Source organism: Stegastes partitus, unplaced genomic scaffold, assembly GCF_000690725.1.
Source record: "Stegastes partitus isolate 25-593 unplaced genomic scaffold, Stegastes_partitus-1.0.2 Scaffold18, whole genome shotgun sequence".
NCBI lineage: Eukaryota > Metazoa > Chordata > Actinopteri > Pomacentridae > Stegastes > Stegastes partitus.
Genome location: NW_007577749.1, coordinates 1,037,959 through 1,063,367, shown reverse-complemented (window position 1 = coordinate 1,063,367; position 25,409 = coordinate 1,037,959). Strand labels below are relative to the sequence as shown.

The 25,409-nt window shown below is 41.2% G+C and overlaps 1 protein-coding gene across 1 annotated transcript in view; it reads left to right on the top strand.

The window, feature by feature from the left end:
• vps13b (vacuolar protein sorting 13 homolog B) overlaps positions 1-25,409 on the top strand; it is a 324,549-nt gene that overhangs the window by 190,210 nt on the left and 108,930 nt on the right. Inside the window, exon 32 of the mRNA XM_008292112.1 lies at positions 20,807-21,010. Coding sequence (XP_008290334.1) covers positions 20,807-21,010 — 204 coding nt within the window. The remainder of the gene's footprint in view (positions 1-20,806; positions 21,011-25,409) is intronic.

Genomic DNA, 25,409 nt, shown 5'->3' with positions numbered 1-25,409 from the left:
TGTGGCTGTGGTGCCCACATCTGCTCATAGACATAGATTGCATCGCACAATGCTCCACCCTCGCCTGAGCAGACACGCTACCATGTAGCCCTCCACACGCACATAAGCGTGTAATATACACATACACACATAACTCACAAACACAATAACTTACCTGCACTCAGTTGTACATTCACACCCAAATTGCAGTGCATACAAAAATACACATATGCATACTCTGTCACAAACACGAGCAGCGGGCATGGCAATGTGTACAAACACACTCACATTCAGTCATCCCCGTAACCTCTGCACACAGAAGCCAAGAACCACCACTTCCCTCTGCAGTGAAACCCAGGAATTATGTTGAACCACTCTCTGTGTTCATTCTTCCATTCCTAACCATGCATTATCCTCCCCACCTTCTCTGTTCAAATCAGCCCTCCAATTTAGGATGATCACACTTCTGAGTCACATGATTGATAACCCTGAGATTGGGGACTTTTTGACTTAACATTACTAGGCACCGTTTTGCACTTTATCTGTACTGACTTCTACTGAGCGTGCTCCCCCAAGTTGCACAGAGAAAGTCATACGGAGAGTCTGTAATCATGCAAACCAATGTGTGTTTACAATCTATAACCAACTGTGGCTATAGGAAGAAATATGTCTGTGAGCCCCAGTAGCCATTTGCTGCAATTCTGTTTAAAGTCCACCACTAATTACATCCGTTGTCATAATTGAATGACTGATCTAAGAAGCTATGCTGTTATTGTCTACTGTACATGAAATGATTGCCTCACGGTGTCTAAAACCAAAATTTACTGTAATGCCACCCTAGACGACAAGACGTGAGAAGAGAGAAGGGTGAAGGCTAAAATAGCAAGCATGTGTAAACATCTTGATGGAACATATCTTGATACTGTTTTACTAACGCTGTTTCTGACACACATCAAAGCTTCTCAGCTTCCCTTTCAGCCTTACTATGTTCAGGATACAGAGTGTATTTATCATTTAGAGGAGATAGATTTCTTCAAAGAAGGTAAAACAAACCTGTTTGACTACATTGCTGTAAAGTGAAGCTACCATGGTGGTAATATCCACCACCATGTTCATTTGGCAACAATTAACACTTTCATATGATCATGTGATGTTGAATTTAGTTTCCCCAAAGGAGTAGGCCCCCAGCAGTTTCTATGCGAGCAGAAGTTATGACGAAGCTGCAGGTTTCCCCTCTTTCTCCCTCTTCATCTTCAGCAACAAGGCCACTGTCAATTTACACAGCTGAAATCATTTTCCTGTCTTGAAAAAGCAGCCTTTTTCCAACTACATGAGTGCCGGCCCGGGGAATGTCCAGTATGCATTCAGCCCTGACTTTCTTGTGGTTTGGGCCTCTGTAAAATCTCACATCTTTTACTCCTCGCTCCCATTTACTCTTATTCTCTCTCATTTGCTCTCCTTTTTTCTGCTGAGATTTTTTTTCTCACTCATGGAACACTTAATTGAAAGCTTCTTGTGTGCTGGAGTAAATGATAACCACTCTTTGAAATACCCTGTGGCGATTCGGTGTCCCGTTTTAGCATCAGAAACATGAAAGAATGTCTTTGTTTAGGGTTGTAATAACCTTTTAAATGGTAACATGACTTATGACATATATTTGACACCAGTAAATTGTTAAAAATAACCAATGATTAGCTAATTGCTTAGCTTTGTTGCCTTACAACGGTAACAAATATACTCTCATTAAAAATTTAAATAGAACTTGGTTTATAATAGTTAAACATTTTATAAAATTAACACAAACAAAATACATTCATATTTTATATAATTATAGTATGAATTTTCACCGGACTGTGTTTACGTGGGTGTGTTAAAAAGTTTATTTAAGTATTTTTGTATGAAAGCCCTATTTAAGTAGTTACTATCCACTGCGAAGTGTAGAGAGTGAAAGATTGCTATAGCCGATTTCCTAGTGCATATGTACTGTATTTGCCCTCGCTGTGTGTCTGCCTGCATCCATGTGTCTGCACATGTTTCTACGTGTGTGTGTGTGTTTGTGTCTTAAAATATCCTGCACATTTCCCGACATCCCCACACCTAAATGACACAGCTCTAGATTCCATCACATACTCGCTTACCTCATGGTCTCTCTGAGGGAGACTCAGAGAGCATCCCATTGCCACAGAATGTGGTTTTTGTTTTGATTAGTGCACATGCCTCTGTTTCTACAGTAACGGCAGAGAAGGCTGCTGTGTCAGTGGTGATACAGAGCCCAGTCAACATGATGTGGCTGTATCAATGGACTCTGTCCATTTCCCTCCCTCGTCCATTTCCCTCCCTCGTCTTGTCTTTTTCTCATGCAATTTCCATGGTATGACTTAACATTTTTGTTGTTGTTGTTTTTCCCTTGAATCCATGTTTGTTTTTCTGTTCTTTATAATCCACTGTGCCAGTTAAGCATTTATTGTCATTCTAAACCTCATTATTTTCCCCACATTTTTTGATTGCTGTATATATCCATTTGATTTATTTTAATGTGTCACTCTTTCTCTATGCTTCCCTATCTCCACTTATTCCTTCCTTCCTTCCTTCCTTCCTTCCTTCCTTCCTTCCTTCCTTCCTTCTTTCTTTCTTTATATACTGTATATCTAATTATCTCTTTTTCACACCTCCATCAGCTGCCTTCCTCTCTTTCTCACCTTCTGCTGCATTTCTCCTTTTCTCCCCTGTGTTTCTATATTTGTTATTTCCTTCCCGTCTCGCTTTTCCTCTGTTGCTCCAGTATTGGTTAGACTGGTCCCAGTCCCAGCTCACTGTGGTCAGTAAGCCAGCTCTGTATTGCTGTTGAATGGCTGCCTGGTTAAACCCACATATATGTCCTAATAAGTGGTTGTGATGGGGATCTCCCCTCCACAGATAAACACAGCCCGCCGAAGCCAGGACCCTGCCTGTTACTAATAAAATTCCCTGGCAGTACATTATATGCACCCTTCTCTTACAGTAGCATCCTCTATGCAGCTAGGGGTGTGTGAGTGGAGCAATGGAGGGATACAAGTTGCCAAAGAGGTGGGATTTTTTTTTAAAGTAATAAGACATCATATCTGCCCTCAAATAAAGACCAATTTTACTGATTGCTGGATCGGTTTGTTCATTCAGTTGTAGAAGCAGAGGAAGACTTTCTATTTTTCTTGGTCTGAAACAGTAGGAGTGAAAAAGAATAAAGCTGCTTTTAGGCCTTCAGCACATCAGCTCTGTTCAAAAGTGCAAAGCTGTCACAGCATCAGCAGTCACCTCAGTAAATTCACCAGCAGTCCCTAGGGTTCACATACTGCTGCTGCTACCGCTGTGCTAGTAGTAGGATTAGTTTTATGTATTCTAATCTCATCCTCACATTGGGGGCAAAACACTCACTGATCCTCTCAGGTGTCGGTGTGACAACTGCAGCTCCCTAGCTTTCCTTACTTTTCCTAAGAAATGCCATTCTTTTTGTACGCTGTCAGCTGGTCTCTTTCTTTCTTGTCTTCCTCTTCATCTTTCTTTTCCTCATAAAACCCAGCGTTCCCAGCAAATGATTCATTAGATGCTTCAGTGCACACTTGCCTCATCACTCACTTTAGTCGGCTGCCAAGTGCCCCATTTCCCCGTTTGTTTATACCAGCGAAAAGTGCTCCGGCTTTGCTTCACTGCCGCAGCGGAGAAGAGCTGCTCGGGCCACACACAGTGACACGCAGAACCCACTCTTATATACACTGAGTTGCTTTAAAAACTCCCCTGAGCGCTGAACTGGTTTAATGATAAACTCTTTTCAGAGGCAATGATGGCACTAATCATAGTATCTCGCCAGAGTAAAAGAACTAATGTGATCTACCACTACAGATTATCCTGTAGGATGAGCAGCATTCATAAGTGACATATTTTGGTGCACCAGATTTCTGTTTTTTAATATAAAGGAGTTTTATTATAACGCTTTTTTTTCCCCCCATAGAACTCATTACTCTTTGCTGGTGTAGTTCATCACTATGCGGTGTGCCATTTTAGACAAGTAAAAATGGTGTCTGTGGGGATTGCCCAGCCAGACATGACGCATTTGAATCAAAGTTGTTTTTATCTATTTTTGTTTTTACTTCCAGGATTTAAAATATAATCAGATGATCTTTTTCCTTGTCTACTCTTGCTGTTCTATTTTTTCCTGTTTTTGTGAAAATATGCCAGTGTGTCATTAACACTGAACTGTGGGTAAAGCCAAACCAACAAAGTAAATCTTTTTGATTGCATTGGTCCCTTTTTTGGCTAACTAGCTCTTCTGTTCTAGTTTGTTCCTGTGTGTACATTGATGTCATGACTGCTTCTTTTATGACTCTGACTTAAATATATATTTTTGTAGCGATCCCTTTTGATACTACATGATTATCTGAAAGTTAGTTTTGTTATAGTGTGTTAAAGATGAATGTTCAATCATCATAGTGTACTTCAGTAGTCAATCTAAGCTGTTTGGGCCGAAAAAGGGAAATGGCACTGAGCCATAAGAGTATGCTGAACCTGAGCCAGCCAACAGAAGAGCGTTATAGCAGACCCACCCAGCAGTCAAACAGAGGTAAAGTGGCCAATAGTGTGAAAGATTTCATCAACAAAAAATTGCTCTATGAGATCACAAAACCCAGTTTTCATTCCTGTTGCATTCTGTTTGTGCTTAGGAGGCTGAGGAAGGAGACAGTGAATAGAAATGATTAGAGCAAGAGCTTTCTTGGTCAACTGTAAATCATTTTTCTCTCTTTGTTTCTTTCTTTTTCTTTTAATCCGCTCTTCTACTCTCTGACTTCACATGTACATCCATGTTCTCCCTCTCTTCTCCAGAAAAAGAAGATAAAATAAGCTAGGATTGGGGGGTCGGCCAGAATAAACATTGTTTTTTTTCTGTCCAGCAAATGAAACACCTGGTGCTAGTAAATGCAGAGGACATATTTCACATTGCCTTGACACTCAGGATTAATGCAACATCAAATTGTTTTAAAAATGGGGACAGACACTACACAGAGTAAATCATACGCCCCCTTTTATTAAAGTTTGTCCTAGAATTTATGTTTTGAATCCAAGAGGATAGCCTATGCAGAGCTGACAGATAAGACTGGAAGAGGGATTGGAAGGGCCCACGCTGAAACAGTACTCAGACAACATGCTGTAATGTGAACAGGAAGTTTAGATTCAGCCACTGAATACTGCTGTGGCTTTGAGGTGGATTATTTCCCTCTTCACCTCTTTTTTTCTTGAGATAAAGCAATATTTGTCATTATTTTCTGTGGGAATCGGGGTGACAGAAACATTTCTTTGTCTCTCAGATGATACAGCGAACATATCATATAACATGTGAGCTGATTTCCTGGGAAGGGAGAAAATTCAGTTTGCCTCTAAAAACGTAAGAGAGAGGGGACGACTTGGTTTATGTTTGCAGAGCTAATGTTACAAGAGCAGAACAGAGAAAACCAGATGAATGGTAGTGGATTTGATCTTTGATCTGTAAACCAGAGTACCTGACCGCTGTGTTCAATCCAGACCACCACACTATGAGGCCATTTGTCTTTTGAAGGTTGTACTCCATACTGTCCAGGTTCACCACCAGCTGTCCCTTTTCTGGCTGACTACAGGCAGTTGAGCAGATAATATCAGATAAAATTCACACAGATGCTGAGTAAAATCTGTGATTTCTAGATGTTTGTTTTTTTTTACCTATGCATTATGTTGCATCCTTATCATTTCTCTTTCTGCCCTCCTCATTTTACTTATCATTGGTGAGCTTTTGACCACAGCTCTACACTTTGTGTGTAGCTGGCAGAGTTTTTGTGTTGTATATGAGTAGGGAGCTGTATACAGCATCTTGTGTGCTGTGTTGTGGTGTCTGCTGACTTCTGTGTACAGCCTGTGGTTCATTCCATAAATATCTGTGGCCTCTGTGATGTTATTCTCAGGCCCTGTGCTCTGTGAGAAGACTGCACCACAACACTTGTATTCCTCGGCCTGCAGTTAGAGGTTTAGGGGGATTAGGAGGGAGAAAACCCCAGCCTGGGTCCTACTATACATTTTTATGGCTATTTTATGCATATGACTCCAATGTAGTGTGCAAAAGAAAAAAGAAAAAAAAAAGGAGAAGGGAGAGAGAAGGGGGTATTAGGACTCACCACAGGGGAACCAAACAAGTAAGCCACAACCTATTTCCCTCTCTTTTTTGGCACAACGTGTAGGGGCTGTTGGGATCGCAATGTCGATCCATTTGTCTTTGGAACCGATGGTCGAACACTTTGGTCCGGTCTTAAATAACTTAATAACTTTTGGATGGATTTCTGCAAAGTTTGTTACAGACTTCAGTTGTGCAAAGAAGATTAATTTTAGTCATTTTCAGTATATATTAGTCTTTCCTGTCACTAAAACCGTCCACTTTGTCCAAAATTTTGCAAACTATTGTAAAATGTTTTACTTGGATTTCCATTAATAATTGCTGCGCGTATAATCACTGTCCTTAGCAGGACCCATGTTTTCTATAAGTCAAATTATTTAATTATGTGAATAATTACAAAAGGTTGCCATGGAGCTCACTGAAAAGAAACCATGTTCTATAAAGGGTGAACCTTTTTAATGAATTTAATAGTTCAATGTTTCATGTAGTGTCACTTACAGACATTTCCATTTTTATCTGAGATAAACTCTGTAAATGTAATCAAGGAAAACATAAATGAGTTAATGCTATAATGTTCTTTTAAGAGTGGCCCGCTGTGTATGAAAATGACTGTTTGTCTGCACCATCTGCAGGTTAAAAAATAACCAATGTGCCAATTTTCGTTCTCATCAGAAAGATAAACCCTCTTAAATTTAGATCAAACATAAAAGTATACAACTGTGTTGTACAGATTCCTAACATCTGCATTTCCTCCTGTTCTTTCCTCTATCATCTGTTTGTGTGTTGCTCTTTGAAGCTGCGTGGAGTTCTGCCTTGTTTGGTGGCACTCAAGGTGACAGACCTTAATTCAGAGCTTCCCGGAAAATGCTCTTGTGTTTTGGTGTGCTGCTGTCAGTCAGGTCGGGCTGCATGCTGACAGAGGCAATAGGGATCACCCCTCAGCTGTCCTTCACTCATAAAAGGGCCTGATCCAGGGGTTGACCGCATGGCCACAGGCGTCCAGACTCAATGATTGTGCCTGTGTGGTGTGTGCAAGTGTAAATGGCTCATCCTGAGGCAGGATATAAGGTTTCTAAGAATACACCCAACCTCGGAAGCTCTGTGCTCAACTGCAGCATGCGATATACACATTCTACCGGTGTTACCCTGTCAAGAGTCTGGTGTGTGTGTGTGTGAGTGTGTAATAAATTGTAAGTATGTTTTGTGTGTGGGTCCATGTGTGTAGTCAGACCCCAGTCTTGTGCATAATTGTGTTTTAGTTCCTTTTCTCCCTGCTCATGACATGTTGATGTTCTGGCATCCTGCCTGGTTGGGTTGAAGCTGTCATTGCACTGACAGGGAGACTCTGACTGGCCAGTCACACAGCAGTAGCAGAGGCCAGGTGGACTGTTGGGGGAATTTGGGAATACAGTATTGATAGTCTGTGTGTCTCCACATTGTCTAGGTTCTTTCCATAAAATTTATGTGGAAATAGCTGAACTTGAGCCATGTGTGAGATGCACAGCAAGGTCCTCAATGATACATGTGGAGGGAAAGTTGCTGGCAACCTTTTTCTTATAGCAGTGAGTGAGGCTTTGTGTGTAGTTACAATGCAGTGCTGTTACAGTTATCAGCAGTTTAGTTTTATCCAGCAAAATATATAATATAGTTCCAGAAATACACACTTTAAAATGTGTGTTTTTGAATTGTTATATATATATATATATATGTATATTTAGAGATTCTGTATAAATCTCTGAGAGAGATTCTGTATAAATCCAACAGGTTGTAAACACGACACACATTGTACGTGTTTTTGTAGGCATTCACCCCTATGTGTGTGTGTGTCTGTGTGTGTGTGTGTGTCTGTGTGTGTCTGTGTGGTCAGGAATCTCCTGCCAAAGAGCAGACTTATCAGTAGGCTACACAGTAGAACATCAGACCAAAGCAAAGGCAATTGAAGTACGAAAGAGGAAAAAAAGAAGTCAACCTCAAGAAAGAAGGAATGTGCAGATGCTTTCAAATGTCCATGTGTGAAGCCACAAACTCTTCTGTGGCTCTGGGAAGCCAATGAGAAACCAGTGGCATAATTGCCTAATGCTTGTGTAACAAGAGGCACATTACAACCCCAGGAGGCCTAACCAGACTTGAAAGAACCAGAGGCTGGCACTCAAGTGGGCTCAGCACTGTCTTCCTCCTCCCATTTAGTTCTTATTTTTTATGCTCCATATTGCTTACTGTATACTGAATAACCTATTTAATGTATACGTCTTATATATTTAATTAGTCCTTCCATGTTCCTTTAACTTTTAGAGAAATGTTTTTCTAAAACAAGTGCACCATGTTTTTGTAGTCCTGAGGTAGTCACAATGTAACAGTCCTTACATATTCCCCTGCAGTATGATTTAGTGCATCTATGGGTTAAAGTGCCTACATGTAGTTTAAGTTCTGCACTCTGTCTCTCACCAGCCAACATTTTTGTAATAACTGTATAACAGCTCATTGCCTTTCCAGTCTATTACAGTAGATCATAGCCTGCTCACATCAGACACAGTAAATTAGATGACCAATGTTGGCATGGAGACTGACACTGCACGCCGTGTGCATTGTATTGAACTCACCATAGCTTTTATTCATGAGATCAAGATTAGCCAGCATTACAGCAGGGTGCTCTGTGTGTGTGTGAGAATGTCAGTCATGTTACTTCAGCTGCAGGTTTGAGGGAAATGTGAAGCCACCATGTAGACAGTTCTACTGTGGTGGTCCCCTTTCTTCTCTCCATAACTTATCCCACACACACAAACACACACGCACAACAGCCCTCCAATCAGCACCCCGCCCCTGTCAATTTATCATCGCACAGCTCTAGTTACGCACATGTAACCGGGGCAAAAATTATTAACTCAACCAAATATGCTTTGCTCCATACACTTATGCTGAAATGAAATGTCCAACTGTTGGCAAGACTTCCTTCCATTCCTCAGTAATGATGAGGAGCCAGTGTTTAAAGCATCATTGTCCCCCCCTTGATATTTTTCCATCTCCTTTTCTAACAACTGAGAAGGCATTTAAAGAGCTTTGAAGAGAGTTTTTTAAGGCCTCACATTATGGGCCGCCTGGTAATGAGCTGATATTGCTAGCATTTAAAAGCATTTAAAAAGAAGGAGTTTTTTTAGGAAGCAGAAGGCTCGTTTGAATGCTGATCTAGCTCACAGGCAGATGCTGGGCAGGCAGCAGAGAGACAAGACACACATTCACACGTCACTCTCTATACGAAGAGAAGTAGAGATTTACTCAAAAGCACATGTACAAACACTTATGCAAACTGAGCCCATCATGTGTGCTTTCGGCCACACACAAACATCACTGTCCTATCTGTTATTCGGTAGAACATAAAGCTGAAATAGATCACTATGAGCTAATGTTCAGTCTAATACTTCTAGAGTCCTAAAACTTAATACAAAGATGTACATGGAGGTGAGGTGACAATTGCAAACTGTGTACGTTGAGAAAATAATATGTTTTTTTTCAGCCCTTCGAGCATTTTGTGCTCTATTCCATTCAACTCCAATTAATACTACATTCTACTCTGTCCAATATGCTTTTACCATGAATTCTTTTTTTTTTTTTTTTGCTCCTGAATTAATTTTGATCCACCTCACCCCAAAACTTTACAGGCTTAAGCCAATAGTGTAGTGTTCCACATGAACCTCTGATCGATGTGCTAAACCAACATTCATTTATTTCCATCCCATATGAAGAATGCAGACAGAGAAGGTGCTCTCAGAGCCACAGTGCCAGACCCCACCAGTCTGTTTTATAGCCACATTTACCTCATCTAATTGAAACACAAGAACATCCAATTCTCAACCCCTCTGCCAAATAGCCAAGTCATCTCTATAGGCTGTTTTGGAGCTTTTCCTACCTTTTACTCACTCCTTCTCCTTACTCCCTCCCCTCTTCTCTGTCCTGTCCTCTATACAAGATTCCCTCAATTCTCCCCCTCCTCCTGTTTCTCTCCATGTGCCACTGCCTCTTCACTGCAGGATGTTGTTGAACATTTTCTACATGTGCCCTCTCCTGTTCTACACTTCCCACTTTATTTGGACTCCTTGTTGCTCCCTCTTGCCTGTCTTTCTCTGGTCAGCTCACAGGATGCTGTAGAGCATTTCCTGCCACCAGGGCTACAGGAAAGAGGCAGAGCACAGTCCTGTTTGATGTGCCATCTCCTCTAATTCTTTTCACCTGGACTGTTTTTTTGTACAGATTTTCTGCTCAACAGAAGCACTGCTTGTTCCAATCCTTCCTTCCTTCCTTCCTTCCTTCCTTGCCTTCCTTGCCTTCCTTCTAAACCATCTCTCACCATCTCCTCCTAAACCATGTCTCAGTCTCTCCCTGCAGACTGTTACTGCACAACATGCTTTGCTGTCCGGTATGCTTTTTTAGACTTCTACAGGGGTTCTAAACTCCATTCCTCATAGTCACAGGGGGCTGTCGTGTTATCATCAAGACTTCCTCATCTCTCTGTTCCTCCTAATAAAACCAAGGCCCAGTCCAGTCTCTATCAGTTTCTCTCTCTTTGTTTTTTTCCCCACGTTAAACATTCTTAGTGCCTGCAGCTGTTTGGATGGTGGTCAGAAGTTTTGGTATTGTGTTGTTTGAATGCCATATTTTCACAGCACTGCCTGTTTAGAGTTGTGGTTTGTCAGGAGCCTGGCCTGCAGGGGCCACTTCCTCCTCACTGTTCTGGAGTCGACGTACCAAAACACTGACTGGCAAGAGAGGAGAGGGGAGAAAAAAGGAAGGTATTAGGAAATGAAGGAGAGAGTGAAGGAAGATACTAAAATAATTTTAGGGGGAAATATGTAAAGATGACTGGTAGGCTAACAACAATGAAAGAATGGAAAGCGTGACACTGAGGTGAGGTGTTGCTATCCATGGAGGTTGTCCTCCAAGCAAAAAAAAAAAACTGTATGTTTTTTTTTAATGTTTATTGCACTGTGTCATGACTACTGGAGTCACATTTCTTTGCTCAGTCCATCTCACACAGCAGTTTCCTCTTTCTTCTGTTTTTTCCATGCTTTATCTTCATAAGCTTCTCTCTCTCCATTTTGTGGCGCCTACATTGTGCATGCTTCTTCCTCGTTGCAACAATGTGCATTGCCAGCAAAGAGACACAAACTGCTAGTCTCGCTCTGATTCTTCGAGAGCACTATCATTGCATATGTAAAATATGATAGGCACCAGATGAGGCTGATTGAACGCAGCCTTTATTCAAATTCAAATCTTCCGTTGGTCTCTGAGTTGCTGTTTCAGCAACCTGTTTGATGGTTGTAGGGGATTCCACTTACACCTAATCTCTTCTTGTATGTCACCTCTGTCAGTAACACCTTTGCCTTTCCTACTGTTACAGGTCAAAATGCCTGCTATGAAAATGATCCTTAGAGCTTTAAGCTGGATTTAGTATCACTTCATCAAGCATTTGTTTGCTCGAATGTAAAAAAACAAAACAAAACAAAAGAAACATTTAAATGCATTTTAAATTTTCAGAGAAGTTGCATTCATCTTAGTCTATAGTGTGAACCTTCCTACTTTACTTCAAGTGTGCTACATTTACATTTTCTTTCCCTTTCTCATCCTATTTCTGTACCTTTTCTCCATTCTTCCCTCCATCTCCAAAACAACAGCATCAATAGTAGAATTAGAAAAGCACCGGAGTTCCCTCCCCCTATGCGATGCTCTCCATTTGGGGGGGAGGGAATCTCCCATATAGAAATGTCACTTTGTGTAAATACACTTGGAGTTCTGGATGAATACAAGATCCGCTTCAAAATTATAAACACTGGCTCCGCAGTCGTTCACAGAGGAGGAAGAATTAGCTGATGTAGGAAGCATGTGTGCCCCAGATTATTGTAATTATTTTATGCTGTTTTTCCTTGCTGACATGAAAGTATTTGGACACTATCTCATGAGAAAGCAGTTGTAGTCCTGTAGTCCCAGGCAGCAGCAGCGGCTTTTAAGCTGCTCTCATATTCTTAAAGTCCGACCTGTCTCTCCTTAAAGCCTGTGATTTAGACATAAGTTTTTAATTCCATTATGTGGGAGCTTCCAGCAGCAAGTTGTTGTATTTTGTTTCATTCTGCCTTTTGTTTGCTGGAAAAAAGTTTGAATTAGAACAAAATGTTGTTTAAGGTCAAGGCAAACGTCAATGAGAAGGACCTACTGTTTTAGCTATCCAATTACATGTTTGTTCAGCCTGTCTGCTTAACCTGTAGCATACGTTAACCTAATCAAATATGGCCAGCATTCCCCTGACATTGTTTAGGAAAGTTTGATGTGTAATCTTGTTGCTTTAAACATTTGTCAGAATTCAATAATTGCTGTAAACAGTGTGTAATCAACTTCAAAGTGCTCTGCCAAAGACCCTCATTTTCACAGATAAAAATGAGCATCTTCAAAAATACACACCAAGTGACTGTGTGTATACTAATGTAAACCAGCTTGGTAATACTGAACCACTTAATCAATATCAAGTGGAAAAAACAGTAGTGGTTCATGCTGTTGGATCCATAAAATAAGCCTAATTTTACAGCTCCATAAAACACCCTCCTTGCCGGAGCACGGATTGAACAATTTATGTGCAGGAGTAAATCACAAAGAATGCTCTGAAGACTATAAACATCTCAATTTGAGACTCATATCGTAGAGTGAATGTATGTTGCATGTGCCTGTGCATGTGACCATTGGGTTTAAAACATAATGTTTGTTCAGTTTTGCCAGATTTCTTTTTTTTTTTCTTTTCATTTTTACTCATACTGTGTCTGTCATGAAGCCATATAGTTATGGTCTTGATTCAAAAGTCATAAGTTATAAGACTTAGAAATGATAAGAGGAAAATGCTCCACTGCTCCATGTATTTTGTGACAATCTGGACAGCATGTTAGATACAACATATGAAGTGCAGCTGTTCAGTTATTGCTCATGCTGCATCAGTTATTGGCAATCTACTTGCAACTGCATTAGCTCAAATAAATGGTTTTGGTCCTGGGTGATTCCGACTCCTTTATAGTTCAGAATGGGATTGAAGCACTTCAGGCTTTGTCAGTCAGGCAACTGAACATGAGGAATGCCTTTGCCAAAGACCTGGAGCAGGCTTTCGATCTGGAATCTTCCCCCAGCAAAATGATTATTTTCCTTTAATTAGTGTGAAAGTAGCATTGAGGTATAGGCCTGTTCTACTTTCACTTGATGAGAATGACTCCATATGAGGGCAAGTCAGATCCTTGGCTACCCCTGCCATGTTCCCTACTGCAGCCAGTTATGAATAATCTATTCCACGCATGTGTTTAGTGATTAATTAAAGATAAGACTTCTCAAATTAAAATGGCAGTGGGATTACATCATTGTGTAATTGCTTGGTGGGGACACAAATCTGGTTTCAATCTGAAGTCTTAGGACGTCAGTGAGGCCTTCCCTTCACACCTCTGCATCAGGGACTCACTGCTAAAACTCTGCCTGACATGTTTTATAAAAGCAGCATTATGTCCATTTTCAGAGGAGGGAGGAAGCATATCAAATCTGTTACTGCTAACAGAGGAAGTGATTTCACAAGCACTGGCCCACTCAATTTTATGGGGAAAATGGTAGCTTTGTCCCACGGTGACGCACATACAGACACACTGATGTCTTGTAGTAATTCTTCGCAGCAACTTCAAGTGTATGTATTGTAGAGGACGGACTGATGCACACACACGGCATGCACACAAACCTGTCAGCGATTTTCAGCAGCGGCAGCAGCCACAAGTTCGGTTGTTCTCAGACGAGGATCCAAGGTGCTTTTTTCAGTAGATCCATTGCAGATGTACCTACTGTATGAAGGAATCCAGTGAGAAGTCAGTGCCCTTAAAAAGCCAGCGAATTACTGTCCCTGTTACCCAGGAATGTTCCATGCTTAGAGCTACATGCAAGCAGAAGCAGAAGAAGAGCCCAGTTAAAGCTAAACAGACCAGGCGAAGTCTGTGCCTGTGTGTGTGCGTGCATGTGTAAGACGAAGCAGAACAGAAGCAGTGGGGATGAGGACGACATCTGTGTGTTTCAATAAATGGCCCTTGTGGTGCTATTAACTGGGACAAACTGCAGACTACTTCAGCCTAAAATGTAAGTTTGGAGTTGCATCAACATTCGGACTGATGTACAGCCAAGGATATGTGATATATATGGCTTTAAAAATACTTTTTGATATAATGAGTTAATAAATGAGTCAGTATCCACCATGTGATTGTGGCAAACTGTGCTTTTACTGAACAATGAATCATGGAATACAACGAAAGATTAGCAGTTTAATTTGTATAGTCACTGGCATGTGTGAATTCCGTGAAATACATATCCACTTAAGCCAAATGAAATATCTGTTCGGTCTTCACACATGGTTGTTTAGCAACATGGAGGTCTGATGCAAGGAACAGATTTTGAAATCGTGCATGATGAGCCTGTAAATTACACTGACCAGACTGACATCTTTAACAGGCCATCATGGGGAGCACATGTTAGCCAGTGTCTTCACGTATAACACAGACTGTGTTTATTACAATACAACTTCACTGGCATGTAAACTGCGTGGAAGATAATTGACTCTTGTAATTAAGATATGTTGAAATCAAAGTGCAAACACTGACTTTTAGTATACACCATGTCATTGTAAACACAGAGCCATCTTGTGCAGTGCTTTCTTTTAACTGCTTACTATTATGTACCACTGTCATGAGGGTGGTATGAGCTTGAGCTAAGCCCTGCTTGTATTGTATATAGAAGTAATAGTTTCCTCCTAAGATCTTGTGTAAATATGATATAATTGGTCGAGTATGAGTGTCTTTAAAGTGCAATCAGCCTAATGAATAACAGGCTTCTGTTGGGAGCAGCAGTGGAGATGAGTAATGCTGTTGGGCCAAAAAAGAATACATTATTGAGTTTTTGTCATGGGAATTTGTCAGTACATCAAAGCCTAGGCACAATACAGGAAAGCAGCAATTTCTGTTTATTGCATAGTGTGCCAGTGAGAAAAAAATCAGCTATAGATTGAAATTGTTTTACTTGGCTTGAAACACCCACAATTAAGTACCGTGTTATTGCCAAGTGTGACAAATTTGGAGCATTGTTGGGTCTTTGTTGTCTTCTATATTTTGTTTTTGTGACTGTTCCGACTCCTGTTGAAAAAGCTCCACTCATCAAAAATCATTTTAGTAGCAGTGGCATAGGAGTCCCTCAGTGACTGGCTCTTATATTCTGCTGACTCGCCTTGTTCCACAACATCATTTTCCCCTCTCACTCCGAGAGCTGCTCAGCGTTCTAATTCAGAGCCTTAATTACTATAATTGGTAGATGCAAATTAAGAGCAATTGGACTTGACTGGGGTCATAAATCCACAGCTCAGAAGTTGCCGAATTTCTGGCAATACAGAGCAGACCACCGTAGGCAGGGGTGCTTAACTTACTAAGTAATTGCAAGTTTCATGAATCATAATGCTTATGAATTCCCCCTCGGCACACACACTGGCCCAGTGGGACTCTGCTTTAAGCCGCTGGGAGTCATGGCAAGCTGATTGGGAAGCCACTGTGCAGTTTTGGCTTCTCCACAACAGAAATACTGTGGAGTAGCTGTTGGGTGCTAATGGTGTTTGGCTAATAACATTTGGAGCCACAGAGAAAGAAAATCAAAACCTCAATTGAACACTTTCTTTTTGGGAATTTATGGATGAGTGATAATATTTATGCTGGTCTCACAGAAACTTGCCTCTTGGATGTTATTTTGCATTTGAAAAAGTGATTTTGACCAAATGAAATGACACAGCAAGACATGCACCGTTTGTATTTTACGTAGCATGTGTTCTTTCTTTCAGTTCAAATATACAGTAGTTGGGGTCTGTTCAAAACAAAGTATTCTGAACACTCATGAAATATAGAACATCTGTGTACAAACCAAATTTAGCTTGACTTGGCCGAATTAAGTCTGAGATCTCAATGAAATTTCTACTCAGTGTGTATGTTCTATCAGGAGAGCAGAAGCAGAGGGCCCCAACTCTCTCAACACACACACCCACATTCACATGCACACACACATTTACATATACTCCTGCCCCTGTTGAACATGTAAGCAGACATGTATTGCATGTGATTGTTGGGGAAATGGAGTGAAAAACAGGTCTGGGGTTGCGGGTTCAGGTTGCGGGTTTCAGAGTGACGAGATCCAGAAGCCAGAGGCGCTTGGTATTACCCTGGTGCTTCCTGCCCCGCTGGCCTGGGGCCGGGAATGGGGATCGGGTGGAAAGTGGATGGAGGTTGAGAGAGGAAAGCGGGGGACCATTTGAAGCCGTGGGCCAGGATGCACCCTGCCCCACAGGATCCTCGGCAAGATGCTTCAACACAGCCCGCTGCTCCCACACTCCTACCATTGGGCCCCGAGCCTCGACCAGATCCCACTGTGGTTTGTTTTACAACCTTGAACCACAGTTAGCCTTCAAACCCTCAGCAGGGTAATCAGGCTCTCTCAAGACTCCACTTTTGCTCTTTTCCAACAAGCCTTTTTACTTATTTACTCCTTGGCTCTGTTTAATAAGATTTTTTTTTATCCATGTAACACTCTGTATATGTGTTTCACTTTATTTTTCTTACAATTCACTCTTTCCTATCATGCAAGTTCTGGATGTTACTTCAAAGTCGTCTGCAGCAGGAAAGTAAATCCCTCACTGGTTACACCTAATACCTCCATGGCATGCAGCAGCAGTGTGTGTTTGCATGAGCTTTTATGCTGTTTATCAGTATAGAGTGCATATGCATTACCTAATGTGTGTATTAGCTGGTGCGCTATACATATGCCCAGAAGGTTTCGTCTTGAATTCTATTGCCAATTCGGCACATAATCCCAAATCTGCTACACGTTAAGAACTCGGTCCTCCCACATGTCTACTTAATAATACAAATCATGACTGATGCTCTGCCCAACACATGCATAGACCCCAAGAATGCTAAACAGAGGAACATAACATGCAATTAATCGCCCATTTGTAAATTTGTATGAGTATCTTCTGTTCAGAGGCATTTAGAACATCATTATTTTTTTCTCAATGATGAAGCACCAGTCGCTCTTTCCAAGTCCTGCATTCCGGATGCATAACACTGCCATGTCTTCACTATTTTGTCTGCTGTTTCCCACTGGAGGGCTTGAATTGGGTGGAGGGGTTGACTTTGTGCCATAATAATGTTGGATCGGGGCCCTCATATTTCAGCTCTGATGCGAAATCGGCCCAGTGGCTTTTCGGACTCAAATTGGGTTTAAATTGTGTCAGAAGAGGGAGAAATGTTTTTTAAAATAATAGCCATGAACGCTGTGAAACAGAACATTCTTATTGCAGAGCTTTTGATCCGTTTTTATAAATAGCAGAATTTTGTCGTAAAAAATAATGTTTCTGTGGTCTTTTCCTGCAATTAAAATAAGGTTGGCTCAGGAACAAGGGCAAAACTAAGTACTTGTGTTTGAGAAAAAATTCCCGTTCTCCCTCTGCCCCCCTTTCCCTCTCTGCCTTCCTCATCTGCGAAAGCATGTCATTTATGACTTGTTATTTTCATTTTCCTCCATATTTTCCACATAGCAGTGGCAGGCAGATGTCTGATAATGGCATGTGAGACCCAGCAGAAGGGTGTGTTCCACCTGCCTCGCTCTGTATGTTTTTAGTTTGTCCGTGTATGGTGGGCAGAGTAAGCGCCGTGCTTTCCCAAGGCATTCTCTGATTCCTCTTGGCCAAGCAGTGTGGTCTTCACATGACCAATCAAATATGTCAAACCGTCAGTGTTTTCCCCCCACATGTACAACAAGAAAATCTGGCTTCAATTATTATTGCACCCCAAGGGGAACTTCCAAAATTCCTCCCCTCCTCATTTGTCAGAAATGAAGCTCTCTCGTTTCCTGCGATTTGCTGAAATATGTCTTTTGATATTAAATCACACCGGTTTCCACTGGATGCATGACCAAGACAAATGTTTATCATATTTATTTATGTCATTGGAGATGACCCTGCAGCTCAGCAATGCAGAGACTTGGCTGCAGACTCCCATGTTATGTTGATTATGAGTAAGAGAGTCTCCTAAATAAGCTGAAGTTAAGAGATAATTTGGAAAGCACATGAGGTAACTGTGGTTTGTTTAATGTGAAAAATACAGTTTAGGGTTGGGGAGGGTGATGGAGGTACTGTTACAAAAGCCCTAATGAATCTAGACTGACACATCCCACCCAAATCTTACAGAGCTCTTGGTTTGATTTATATTATACTCTGTTGATAAATGTGGTTCCAAATGTTGATTAAGGATCTGTTTCACTTGTTTGTATGTCAACAAATCCAGCTAAATCCAGTTATACACCTCTGATCTCCCATTGCCATTGTTTTTGTACTTGGTGCTTATTGTCATAACATCACGCTCTGGTAGAGACCTTTCCAGTGTGACAAGGGAAGGGAAATGCTATATGAAAATTGCCATTGACGTTGCCGAAACAAATAAAACTACTCATGCTGCTGCTACATCTGTAGCCATTTTAAGCCCTTATTTATACCATTTAAGCTCTCATTTGAATTCACCAGCACAAATAAACATATCATAACGAACCAAAAGCCCTGATGTCATATGCAGATGTTGAATTTTGATTATTCCTTTTGCCTCATGAATTCGTCAGGATCTTGTCTCTTAAAGGCAAAATAGATGACATCATTTTTCCTTGGCGCTGATGGGACAGTGTTTGCTCACTTGCCTGTGGCAGTTCATCCACAGACACAGTGCTGCCCACTCCTGACATATCTCTACATCTCTTCTACCATATTACAGTTTGTGTATACTGTAGAAGTCCTGTGTTTCTGGAGACAGAAATAGAAAGCGAAAAGGCAATAACAGCCACAGTCTCCAGACTACTGTGCTGTCCAGCCAGGGTTTAAGCAATGTTTACTGCCAATGATAAACTGGCATAAATCAGAACTTTATAAAAGGCAAATGATTTCACCTGAGGCCTGTGGGGTTATTTATCTTAGGTCTGGCTGTACGAGCACCAGAGGCTTTGATTTAGTCATAAATCATCCTGTAAGAAACATGTGCTACTAAACCACTGAAAAGGCAGAGGGAAGAAGTCAGTAGTGGTTAGGGCCTGGTGCCAGAACATCTTTACTGGTTCAGTATAACAGACTACCTGGCATACTCCTAAAGTTATGTACTTCATTGTAATTGACTATATAAAATCCAGCCTGACCCAGTGTGACTGCTTTTGGAATAAATAAAACCTATTCATGTTTTTTGTTGTTTTTTTTTTCCCCCTTTTACATTTGGATTGTTTGAAATTAGGCACCTGCGTGTTGAATGTGACTTATGCGCTACCTTTTAACATATAAGCTGCAATATACAATTGAAATTAAAGTCTGTGCAAAGTGGTACAAACTATGTGGTCGGAGTTTGTCACACCACAGAAAGTTGTGTTATTACCCTTCAGCCAAATCTAAATGATTGGAAAAATTGGCAAGTATATAAAATTTGGTTTTCAAACTAAAAACATAAAAACAAAATGGAGCAGTAATCTATGCACTAACCATGCAAACAGACCTGAATTCTCTTTCACTTAACCAAACAGGTTAGATGTGAGATTACAAATGCACACTGTAGACACAGAACATTTTCAGCACTGTGGACTAAGTTACCTAATACTAGTATAATAAACAAAAGATTCCAGGCAATTTATACTCATTGGTGAGCATTTACTGGCGACGATGGCACTAGAAGTTGGCAGGATGAGAGGATGAAGGCCTGAGAGGGAGATATTTTGTTTGGCCCCATTATCCAGTAGCGGATTATATGTGAATGCTAGTTGTTTCTAATGAAAATGTGGCTCCTTACAAAATCAGTCCACCTCCTCCTCTTCTTGACATCAATCCTTGTAAATTAGACATTGAGACAGACGTTTTATGAAATCTAGCATCTAACAAATATGTATTTACTGGATGAAAGCAGCTCGCTAGCAAACTGAAGGCTGTACCAGGCGTACTTGCTCAAGTGGGGGAAAGGCTGATGCTAAGGTGATCTTGTTGATGTAACAGTGGTTACGCAAAGTGTAGAAATTTCCGCCCTACCGAAATTTTGAAACCAAAAGTAATGATAAAAGTGTTCTCAGAAATATTTTTCCTGTCATGCAAAATGTGTTACTTTACACAGACTTTCAGTTTCATCCATCCATCCATTTTCTATACACTGCTTTATCCTCTGTAGGGTCGAGGGGGGCTGGAGTCTAGCTGACTCAGGGTTAAGGCAACCAAGCACACTCACATTCACACAGACAATTAGAATCACTGATGAACCTCAACATGTTTTGGACTGTGGGAGGAAGCCAGAGAACCCAGGGACAACCCACACTGCATGGGGAGAACATGCAAACTCCACACACAATGACCCCAAGCCAAGATTTGAACACAGGACCTTCTAGATGTGAGGCGACAGTACTAACCACTGCCCTACCACACGGCCCTCAGTTCCAATTTCAATTACATTACGTTGTTTTCTTTTCTTTCTTTCTTGCAAGTTGACTTACTGGAATTCAAAAACTAAAAGTTAAGCTCATCTGTATGGAAACTCAACCTTTTCTCTCTTTTCCCTTTAGACGTGCATTGAACCTTGGCATCCTGCGTGACCCAGGCTCCGAGGTGGAAGACCGTCAGTATCAGATCGACCTCCAGTCCATCAACATTGGAACTGCTCAGTGGGAGCAACTCAAGCCAGAAAAGGAGGGAATCAAAGGAGGTGTATCAGCAGAGAATGAGAGGAGCTCCCAGAATCCAGCCCTGGAGTGGAACATGGCAAGCAGGTTAGGAGGCATTTCATTATTTACAGGTTAATGCTGAGTGGGAGATACTAGACGTCCCAAAACTGAGTCAGTATTGTCTACAGACCTGCAATATCTCATGGATGTTTTGAGATGTATTTGAGACACATGTTCATGACTTGACCTGTCCAGGGTGTCCCCTGCCTTCGCCCTAAGTCGGCTGGGATAGGCTCCAGACAATTCAGATGACCTGCACTCTATACTGAAATACTGCCAATATGGACATGCATTTTTTTGAATACTAGATATAATATGTACTAAATGGTTCTCAGATATGTCAAATGATTAGTCTGTAGTGACATTCAGTGTCTTGCTATAATTAGTACAGTATGCACACCATTTTATATTTCACCTTTTTTTTTCTTCAAATTCTTATGACACACATTTTGACAGTTGTAAGTATTTTAAGTTGAAATAGACAAAAACACTTCAGTTTTGCACGTGATGTCATTGCCTCAAGTTGTGGGAAGATGTGTGGAAACCATTGTCGCCCCAGTGGTGCAGTGAGTAGGCCAGCTTCTCTGTGGTTACAAAGGTTCTTCTTCCAGAACAACCACATATGCAGGAGATGATTTGTGTACAGATAGAACAACATAGCAAAATGAAAGTATGAATAATCAGGATGACAAAGTCGTAGACTTGTGAAACACATGAAGAACATAATCTGGGACAACACTGAGCAATTTTTAGGTGCCTCCACACAGGATCTGAGCCACAGTAGCTCTTCTCTACCATGGAGACTTATACTACGAATGCATAGGTACAGTCTGATTTAACTTGGCTGAGTATGACTTATTTTCTTAAAGCATTGGAGTGTGTGTGTGTGTGTGTGTGTGTGTGTGTGTGTGTGTGTGTTTTCTTTTATAAACTTGAATTTTGCTTATGTTAGATTTCATTGTTACGCCCACAGTCAGGTGCTGTGTGTGTGATCTTCCATGAATGTCGCATAATTTATATCATCAGTCTTGATGTGGGAGCAGCATGTAGTTATTGAGTTAGCTCCCTATCACGGAGCGTCTCCATGCACAGTCATAATTACAAATCCTGTCATTTTTTTTATAGACTCGGGAGCTAAAACAAGCATGAGTCTAACAGCCTGTTTGGCCCTGCATCCTTTTTTTCCACTCATGTTTTGAGAGGGAACAGGCCCAAAAATCACAGAATCACAGGCAAAGAGTCCAGATTTGTTCCCTGTCAACTAAAAATAAGCCTTGTGGAAGAACGCAGTGCAAAATCAACACGGGCCTGATTGAGACTGAGTGCTCTCGGGTCATCAGGTCTTGGAATGAGGCTTGCTGAGATACACACACCTTTTCACATGGAGACACAGCCACAGTCAAGCACACTCTCCAGTGCAGGCACACATAAGCAATCATGCATACTCATTACAAACACTGATATTTTCTTTACTGTTTGGATCACACACACACACACACACACCTACACACACACACACACACACACACAGTATGGTGATCTTTGGAGGCCCGCCAGGAAAATGCAGAGGCTGCTGCTGCTGGTGATACTGATGTTGAGCCCTCAGCTCTCAGAAGTGCAACTAGACCTTTTATTGTGGCAACCAGTCCAGATTTATTTACAACGGATCCTGTTTTTGCTTTTTTTACAGTTCCTTCTTATTGGACCTTGCTACTTTACACTTTCTCATAAATACAAACAATGGCCTCAAAGCATTTTAAAGCCAAGCCAAAGTCATTTACTGAAAGACCTCTTGGTCAAGCAAATATACTGAAGCTTTCTAATAAAAGCTGAGACAATAGGAAGAATGAGATTAAGTTCACAATACAATTTAGGTGCTTACCACATCTTTTCAACCAGCACTTTTACCTGTTTACACCATGCACTGGAGAAAGAAGAATATAAAGAATGACAGAAGCATTTTGTGCCCACATACACCTAAGTTTCCCAACTTTTATAAGTGTTTGGGTTAATGTGTTTTTCATTTTATTAGTATTTGCTGCCACGTGTCTATTTCAATAAAAAACAATAATTGCTTTCTCAATTTCTTGTTTGGTCAGTAAAAAGATCAAAATTCCTAAATACTAATGGTAAATCTCATTTCAGGGATTTAGACAATGTATTCAGCCAGAATGACTCAGAAAGAGCAAACAAGTGGAGCTTTTAACATCTGACATTTCAAAAAGACAAAGGAGTGGTCCTATGGGATGGTATCTCTAGCTGCAAGACCACCCTGATTTCTTCTCTACTGTTTCTCTTTTAGTTTTGACCATGTATCCCAAAATCCTCATATGTCTTGACGGTCTCCAACCATGTCAGCCAGGGTCTGTTGTAAAACAGCCCTTTTAAGTAGCGGACTTGGACCTTTGCTAGAGTCTTACACTCTTACTACTGAGTCAGAGAAGCTTATATGAGCAAGGGGCTTCTGAAGCTCAATCCACTCACATTTTTCTTTCTTTCACTCTATATGTCTCACTGTTGATGAAAACAGGGCTGCACAGGCCTTGAGCCAAGTCCTGACTGTCTGAAAGGGCAATGAGGTGAGATTTTGGGCTCACACTTTGGGCTCCAGAAGACGCTGGATGCCATTTGAATAGGTTCAACTTTCTTTAGACATACTATAGCTGTGGGTCTGGATTTCTATTTAGAACTTGATTATTGGATGACCTAACATGCAGCTTAACAGTTACTTTTGTACTCAAAGGATTGACCCACAGTATTATAGTGTAAAGGTCACTTTGACAGTAACTTGTTAATAATCCGAAGGCTTTAGTTCCTATGGAGCATCCAATTTTTAATACCAAATTGATCCCTCTTTAACATCAATTACTGTTTTGCTATTCCCTTTCACCTTGCTCCCTCCATGTAATTAAAAAAAATATAGCAGTAAGCAAGTGTGCCCTTTTGTAGTCACACTGAGGGCAAAGTTGTTGTTTTTGAGGTTTTGAATATCACCCTAACTCTCACTTTTAGCCTCCAAACAAATTATTCAAGGTGGCTGTGGTTGCCTCCTTTCCCCTCTCTCCTTGCCGTGGCAGGAGCAGCACTGGAGACTCTATTGGAAAATGGGCTTTGCTGTACTGCAGTGTGCTGCACCCCAGCCTCAGCCACCACCACCACCACCACCAAGTCATAAGTGAACATGTGATTTAGAATGTTCCAACACACTGAGGAAAGGGGAGTCAAGTTCACAGCTTTACTTGTCTGCTGCAATCACTTGCAGAAATACACCACCTTGGTTGTAACAAGTTTTGACACACTCCACTTCCAAAGTTCACACCTTTCCCTTATTCCTTACATTGATACCCCTCTCTCGCTCTGCAGCTTTACACTTGTGGCATGTTCTCTCTGCTGCTTTTTGGGTTCAGTTCCAGTAGTTGCGGATCTGCAGTGGCCTCAATTTGCTTCCTGAGGTTTTGTGAGGAAATTCCAGCACCACGGATCCACTGACAGGATCTGTCCTCGTCACAGTTTGTAGTTGCTGGCTAGGAAAGACCCTGTGTCAGGGAGCTGTGAACTCTCTCCATCGCCCCTCCTGTCAGCCACCCACTGCAGGCCTCTCATTGTGTTCATGCCAGTGATATTCCGGTTTACTGCTCACACTGTATGGCAAAGAATGAAAGAAAAATCAATGCATCTATCTTTCATTTGCACAACACCCATTTAAATGGACACACACACACATGCGTGCGTGCACACACACACACATTCATATGCACACACACAAGCAGACACACACAGCCCCCCATACAGTCACAGTTTTGCAGCCCAGTCAGAGGCTCCCATATTAGTGGTAAACCGAGCCTCATGCCTCCTTGCCTTGCTGGTGAATGATAGCACCTGTCCCCTGCAACGAGACGCTCATTGTTTCAATCCCTGTCTGAGGGGAGATTAGCTAACACCAATTGGCCCCACAGATCATTTCACCTCTGAATTAGGCCTCCCTCAAACTCCCTATGCAAAGAAATGTGTCAGAAAATAATCCCTTAAGGGCACTGGTAATGCACATTTGTGTAGCAGAAGTGAATATGATATTGGTTCTGGTTAAGTACTGTACTCGAGGCCACCTAGAAACTGGGCCTTTTATAATCCTGGCCAACTATAAATATTGGAAGCTGTACCGCTTGATTGTTTTAATAGCAGCAGATGTGGCAATTAACACCACCTTATAAAGCCCACTTGTATATTTGTTTTACTGCTAACAAATGTTCCCACAAATATGACTTGATTGTGGGAATGAACATTAGCGAGAAGGAGAGAGTTGATATGAGAAGGTCTCAGCTTGATCTTGTGTATACAATTAAGGGGTGTTCCCAATTGAGACTTGTCAAATAACGTCTCACTCTGTCTCTGTAACCGTATTCAAGCTTCCAGTGAAAATGCTTTCAACCAAAAATTTTAAAAA